At 37.7% G+C, this 7,828-nt stretch overlaps 1 protein-coding gene across 1 annotated transcript in view; it reads left to right on the top strand.

Annotated features, from left to right (window-relative positions):
* The first annotated feature begins 4,938 nt into the window (after positions 1–4,938).
* LOC106778436 overlaps positions 4,939–7,828 on the top strand; it is a 4,548-nt gene continuing 1,658 nt past the window's right edge. Inside the window, exons 1-3 of the mRNA XM_014666391.1 lie at positions 4,939–5,031; positions 5,242–6,650; positions 6,936–7,662. Coding sequence (XP_014521877.1) covers positions 4,939–5,031; positions 5,242–6,650; positions 6,936–7,662 — 2,229 coding nt within the window. The remainder of the gene's footprint in view (positions 5,032–5,241; positions 6,651–6,935; positions 7,663–7,828) is intronic.

Genomic DNA, 7,828 nt, shown 5'->3' with positions numbered 1-7,828 from the left:
AATTTATATTTTATTTTTATATACAGATTCTATATACCGATAATCCGTATTTTAATTTTTTTTTTCATTATAAATGATCCGTATGTAATATTGGTATGTAACATGTCCATTACATACGGATCAAAATCCGTATGTAATAATCTGTATATAAAATGCAATTTTCTTGTAGTGTATGTCTCTATTTGACTCAACCATCCATGTTTGCAAATGATTTTGTTTCATTTCAGTTGTGTTATCACAACGTTGAACGGTCTGAGGTTCAACAAATCCGTAAACGGAAGACCGACCTTGATCTACAATGATTGTGTCCATGTACCTATAACAACAAAGTTAACTTATTACAAAGTAGGCATCTAAATTAAAATATTATGGTAGACAAAATTAACTATCTTACATGGACCAGAGTTGAATAACGGAAATATTCAACCACTTGTCTCCCGAAATGATCTCCGATAAATCATTGAATGTGATATATACTGGCAAGTGGGGGGGGGGGGTAAGACCAAATACTCTTAAATCCCAGTATATTTGTATTAATCCTTTGTTGAACCTGGGAATTCTTGTCAGTAGTTTTGCTATCGGATCATCCTCCGCTTCAGCCATGTCATCACCATCATGACAATCATCATATTCAGGTATTGGTGCCTCATGCATCGGTTGCTTTTGAGGATGTGTGAACTGAAGATAACATTTTCAAAGTTATGAACAAATATTTTGAAATTATAATATAAAATAGCCAATGATACAAATATTATACTTGTTGTGTACCAATGTGTGTGACAACCAATGCTCTAGGCCAAGCTAAAAAAGTTCCTACGGCCTCTCCCACAAATTGAACTTCTGGAGTGGGTACAGGGACCTGAGCCTAGGGATCCCGAAGCTCGCCAATCATGACACGCACGTGTTGGGGTGGTTTGGGAACACCATGAATAGTGTCTCCTCCCTCAACTACTCGTCCAATAGCCACAATGATGGAGGACCATCCAAGATCAACATAGGTCCTTTAACAAGAGCCATGTCCAAGAGAATCCAAGAGGAAGAGGGAGTACTCACTACTTTACTTTTATGGAGTATTAATCACTAAACACATCTTTCTCTTTACTAAATAAACTTTACATTGTTTTAATAAAGAGGAGACACCATGTACATATAGCTAGGGAAGGCTGCCAAGAAGGACAACTAAGGAATTAAAAAAGGAAATCAGGTGGCGCCCAACGCCTCTCCAGGTTGCCCAGCGCCAGAATATCAGAGTCTTCTTCTTCACTTGGATTGCTGACCTGGCATGCTGTACCTTGCATCCTAAGTCTCTGCAACTGCATAACTTCCTCAACAAGCTTATTTTACACTTAGAGTAGCTTGCACAGTATGTTTTAAAAGCTCTCCTTCATCTATAAATAGAGAGCTTCATCACTTGTAAATTCAACTTTGAAACTTAATGAAATGCTGTTGAGATTTCTCCATAATCATTTTTCAGAGTTCAAACACTTGTGCCTCTTCTACACCCTCTCCTCTAGCTTCCTTCCCTCTTGGAAGGCTTTCGGAGCTTGAGAATCCTTGCTTCTTCCATACACCTTCATTGAAGCCTTCATCATACACCTTCCGTGCTTCATGATGCACCTTCATTCCGCTGCCATCTCTGGACTTGGAGGCTGTTCGTGATTGAATTCCAAGAGAGCTTCCATCATTTGGCATCAAGAGCCAACCGTTCCACTCACGCTTCAAGAGCTAAGTGCTCTTTCGTCAATTTTTTTTTTCATTTTCGTGTTGTTCTGTCATGTTTGCTACTATTCCATTGTTGTTGCTTTGTATTTTCGTCTTTGAGTGAATTCTTCTGTTCGTTCACTGTTCTATAGTGTTTTCCTTTTCATTTTAAGCGGTGCACTTTCTTTAATTTGAGTCAATTCAACCTTTAATTTCAAATTCAGTTTCTGTCAAAGTCATGTGTAACGTTTACCGTTTTTTCCTCTGTTACGTATGTTTGATTCTGTTCCAGCTTTGATTTTCGCTTTTAATTGTGTCCAAGCATTTTCTAAGCTATATGTTGATCTATAAAGCAAAGAAAATCAGTCAGCTTTGATCATTGGAGCTTATACAGCATTGCACTCTGTTTTCATTCAAATTTTGCAGAAATTGCTTTGTCTAGGGTTTGGATTCTCAAATCTGTTTTAATTCAGATTTTTCGTGTTTCCAACTTTTGCTCAAGTGTGTTTACTTTATTACAACGTGTCTCAAGTGACTGCAGTCAATAATCATCACAGAATTACAAAATACATTGTTGAGTTCATATAATTCTACATTCAAATTCTGCAACAAATTTTCTGCTGTGTTGATCATGTATGCATGATGTCTGTCTGAATTTATGGATTCAATTGTTTAAGACAAGTTTGATTGATGGAATTAAGCATGTATGTGGTGTTAGGCATCACCATGTCTCGCTGAATCTCAAAAACCATATTTGAGTTGCAGCAAAAATCTGTTTTATCGAGACAACACCTGTCACGGTTTTTACCATTTTTTTTTTTTTGGCTTTTGCACCGTGCCTATGTCTTTGCCTGAGTCTTTTAGGTCAATTTAATTTTTCCTAGCTCATATATTCCAGCTAGATCTAGTGCATAGGAACAATCTTGATTAATTTTTCATCCAACCAGCTTTGATTCTATGCAATTTTTCAAATTCTGATGCAGAATTCTTACTTTTTACTGCATAATTGGCAACTCAATAGGTGATTTGGAGTTTGTGTCTATTTCTGTGCATAGCAACTGTTTGAACATGCTTCATTGACCATTTAAAACTTGTGTGCATGGTCTAGTTCCACTTTTCTCAGCCACATCATCAATTCACATATTTCACTAATCATTTTTGCTTGAAATATGCAAGTGTATACCTCATTTTGAGATCCTTACTGTTTTGGATCACTTTCATTGCTCTTGGAGTCATTTTTGGTGAATTGAAATTGGTTTGTTACTGTTCATATGGTAAATTTTGAGTCCAATTGAGAATTCCCTGCTGTCTCACCACATTTTACTTCTTTGTGACTAGTGCACTTGTCATATTTTACAACAGTCAATTTCTTTGTTGTCTAGGAGTTTGAACACATTTATTATGATGATATAAAGTTGCTTGAAGTGTCATTGAGCCGTTTACCTCACTTCCACTCAAATTCCATACTGTTGTTTCTCATTTTTCATCCACTTTTACTGCTGCTGTCATATTTCAGCCACCATTTCAAATTCAAATTGTAAACTGGTTTGGCAAAAGCTGGGGATCTTGTTCCAAACATAATTAAATCCATACACAGGTGTAAACCAATATGAAAAAGGCAATTAAATCCCTGCACTCCAGTTTACACATCAAAAACCAGAAAACATAAATTCTACAGTTATTTGTGGCATTTTGTCAAACAGTTTGGCAATTTCATCAAACAGTTTCACTGCACAAAATTTTCCTCATTGTTTTGAGTTTTTCTTGCTTTTATAATCTGTTCTAGTTCCTTTCCTAGGCTCCTTTTGTGTGTTACCTTTTATTCCAGTTGTATCTCACTTGAATTCACCATTTTTGCCTTCCATACTATGCTAGCAAACTGGTTTTTGGCTAATTGAGTTTTGGTGCAGCAACTGGCCTATTTTTCTCACGGTTTCTGTGTTTGACAGTGGTGTGTGACTTCATTTTGAGGTGAGTCAGGTTCCAGCAACCTTCCTCCAAGAGGGTAGCATCTTAGGGAGTGGAGAGTTTGTAGAATTGGACACAAAGGTTGTTCTCCAAGCTGCATTCTTGTGCAGTTTTCAGCAACATTCTCCACCTTTTCCACCACAAATTCAAACACTTTGGAGATAGGATATATTCAGCTCTTGTAGCCTACTATTGTATACATACTATAGCTCATTTTTTCACTTTTATGACCTTGTATCACGGAACCTTTGAAGTTTAATTGCTTTACATTTCTCAAACTTAAAGTAACTTGGGAAAATGCTATCCAAGCAATTCCAAGTCTACTAAGCAACATTGTAATAGTTAGTTTCCACTTCTTAGTGTGAAAGTGTGTCAAGGGGCTCCAAGTGTCACTTGCACTTTCACATAGGGCCGTTTATCATTGTCTTCCATTTCAATTCATTTACTTTACTTTGCTTGATTGACTTTTATGTTTTAAGTCTCCGTGATACTTAGGAGCGCGTTTCATTTAGTTAAACCTTCGTTTGGTTTCTAGGAACATAACATCCTTGCATTCAAAAAGGTTTTGAAAGACTTCTATCTAGAAACTTAGGTGAGAAGCGTCAGGAGACACTCTGGCTAAGGAAGGACAAGGTTTCTAAGCTTGTCCATTGTGACTCACCTCTCCTTCCTTGGAGCTATTCGGTTTCTTCACCTCTAGAATCTTTATAGAAGTCATTCACCAAAAACAAACAAAATCTCTTTTCAAAATGTTTTGATTCATACTTGTGAAAGGCTTTCAAATCTTTGTGAAAANAATTTCNCTACNTCACAAGCNTGAGTCACTCTAGTGTTCAAGGTAATGTCACTCAAGATCAGGAGAACATAGAGTTAAGAGAAGAACTCAATAGAACCAAGACTGAGTTGAATGAGCTAAGGCAAATGGTTGCCACTCTTACTCTCAATCAAAGCGGGCACACCCACGGAGCTCACTATCATAGGCACAATCATGATCAAGATGATCATTCCCACCATAGTGAACACCATACCTACCAACCTTATGATCACTATCAACGCCCTCCTAGGCATCATCACAACCCTAGAGAACATCATGTAGAACCTAAGCTTGACCTTCCTCCTTTCTATGGTAGAGATAATGTTGAAGAATACTTTGAGTGGGAGATGAAGGTTGAACAAATTTTTGAATGCTACAACATAGATGATAGGAGGAGAGTGACCCTAGCCACCTTGACCTTTCAAGGTGCAGCCCTTTATTGGTTGACATCCATCATGAGAGACCAAAGGATGCATGGAGACTACACAATTCAATATTGGAATGAGCTGAAAGCAGCCTTACACAGGCGACATATCCCGGCCTACTATGTAAGAGAAGTAATGGATAAGCTTCATCGACTTCAACAAATAAACATGAGTGTTGAGGAATACAGACAAAAGTTAGAGTTACTCATGTTGAGAGCTAGGATCAAAGAAGAAGAGAGATTCACCATAGCTAGATTTCAGAGTGGATTAAACTATGACATTACAGATAAGGTAGAACTCTTACCTTACTTAGATCTAAATGATTTTGTACAGCTATGTGTGAGAGTAGAAGAACAAAATAAGAGAAAAGCTTCCACCAAAAGAACCTACCTTACCACATCATCATATAGGAGAGATCTTAAGAGGAAGGGTAGCTTTCCAAGATATGAGGAAACAAAGGAGAGAGAGCGAGAAAGACCACAAGACAAGCTCAAAGGCAAAGATAGAGAGCTAAAAAGAGACAAAGAAAGCTATAAGGGAAAAAAACAAAGGACTTCAAGAGAGCCACCTAGAGATACCAAGGATAGAGAGACTAGATGTTTCAAATGTGGAGCAAGAGGACACTATTCAAATGAGTGTCACTTCAAAAAGTCAACCTATATCCTTGAACATGAGAGTCCAAGTGAGAAGTCCTCTTCTAGCGTGTCTGAGTTGTCCTCATCTGAAGAGGAACATGAAGCTCCACCTTGTGATGGAGATCTTCTCATGGTTAGAAGACTCCTCGAGGCAAAGCATGTTGAGTTAGAACAGACTCAACGAGAAAACCTATTCCACACTCGCTGCAAAGTTCTTGAAAATACCTGTTCTATGATTGTGGATAGTGGTTCTTGTTGTAATTGTTGTAGCTCTAGAATGGTTGAAAAGCTAGGCTTAACNCCTACTCCTCATCCTAACCCTTACAAACTTCAATGGATAAAAAAGGATGAAGGAATAGTTGTTAAGGAACAAGTAAGTGTTCCCATTTCCATAGGCAAGTATGAAGATCAAATCATTTGCGATATTGTTCCAATGGAAGCGGGTCACACTTTACTTGGACGGCCTTGGCAATTTGACAAACAAGCTTTGCATGATGGAGTCACCAACAAGATAAGCATTCAACATAAAGGCAAAAAGATTATCTTGAGCCCTCTTACACCATCACAAGTGCGAGAGGATCAAATAATACTTAAGAAGAAGTTGGATAGTGAGAAAAAGCTCCATTCTACCAAAGTTTCCAAAGAGAAAAAGTTGAGTTTGGTCGAATGTGCCTCAATCAATGAAGTTGTCCCACCACACTCTTCTAAAAATCTTTTCCTTGGACAACCTCACTTTCTTCTCTATTGTAAGGAGGCACTTCTTTACATAAATCATCCACTTGAGTCTCATCCAAAGGGGTTACAAAAGCTTTTGAACGAGTTTGATGATTTATTTCCTAAAGAGGTTCCAAGTGGATTACCACCTCTTAGAGGAATTGAACATCAAATTGATTTGATTCCTGGTGCTAGCCTTCCCAATAGGCCAGCTTATAGGACTAATCCCACACAAACCAAAGAGATAAAGAAGCAAGTTAATGATTTATTGGGAAAAGGGTGGATACAAAAGAGCCTTAGCCCTTATGCGGTGCCAGTGTTGTTAGTCCCTAAGAAAGATGGTTCTTGGCGAATGTGTACAGATTGCAGGGCTATTAACAACATTACAGTCAAGTATAGGCACCCTATTCCTAGATTGGACGATATGTTAGATGAATTACATGGAGCAAACATGTTCACCAAGATTGATCTTAAAAGTGGATATCATCAAATCAGAATTAAAGAAGGAGATGAATGAAAAACCGCTTTTAAGACCAAATTTGGCCTTTACGAATGGTTAGTCATGCCTTTTGGCTTAACCAATGCTCCTAGAACCTTCATGCGCTTAATGAATCATGTCTTTCAGGAATACATAGGCAGCTTTGTTGTAGTCTACTTTGATGATATTCTAATCTATAGCAAAGGTCTTAAAGAGCATCTTCATCATGTGAGAAAAGTCTTGATTTTGCTTCGTCAACATCATTTATTTGCTAACTTTGACAAATGTACCTTTTGTCAAGAAAGTGTTATTTTTNTGGGCTTCAAAGTTGGGAAAGAAGGTGTACATGTTGATCCTAGCAAAATCAAAGCTATCCAAGAGTGGCCTGTCCTGAAAACAGTGGGAGAAGTAAGAAGTTTTCTAGGTCTAGCAGGTTTCTATAGATGCTTTGTAGAAAATTTCTCTACTATTGCTGCTCCCCTCAATGAACTTTTAAAGAAGGATGTGCCATTCAAATGGGATGAAAAACAAAGTCTATCCTTTGAGACCTTAAAACATAAGCTAACACATGCACCCATTCTACATTTACCTGACTTTTCCAAAGCTTTTCAAGTAGAATGTGATGCTTCCGGGATAGGAATAGGAGCTGTGCTTATACAAGAAGGTCACCCTATGGCTTATTTTAGTGAAAAACTTAAGGGACCTACTTTGAACTATCCTACCTATGACAAAGAACTTTATGCCCTTAATAGAGCATTGAAAACTTGGGAACATTATTTGGTGTCTAGAGAGTTTATTATCAACACTGACCATGAATCTTTCAAGTATATTAAAGGGCAAGGAAAGTTGAACAAGCGAGAGGCAAAGTGGATTGAGTACCTTGAGCAGTTTCAATATGTCATCAAACATAAAAAAGGGAGTACTAATGTTGTTGCAAATGCTTTATCTAGACGACATACATTAAACAACTTTATGACACTGATCCTACCTTTGCATCCACTTATGCATCTTGTCTTAAAAAGCCATTCGACGGATTCTATATTTCTGAGGGGTATCTTTTTAATAAAGGAAAACTATGTATACCCCAAGGATC

The sequence above is a fragment of the Vigna radiata genome, unplaced genomic scaffold (genome assembly GCF_000741045.1).
Source record: "Vigna radiata var. radiata cultivar VC1973A unplaced genomic scaffold, Vradiata_ver6 scaffold_330, whole genome shotgun sequence".
In the NCBI taxonomy this organism is placed as follows: domain Eukaryota; kingdom Viridiplantae; phylum Streptophyta; class Magnoliopsida; order Fabales; family Fabaceae; genus Vigna; species Vigna radiata.
Note: the sequence above shows the minus strand (reverse complement) of the source record. Positions and strands in the feature narration are given on the sequence as shown.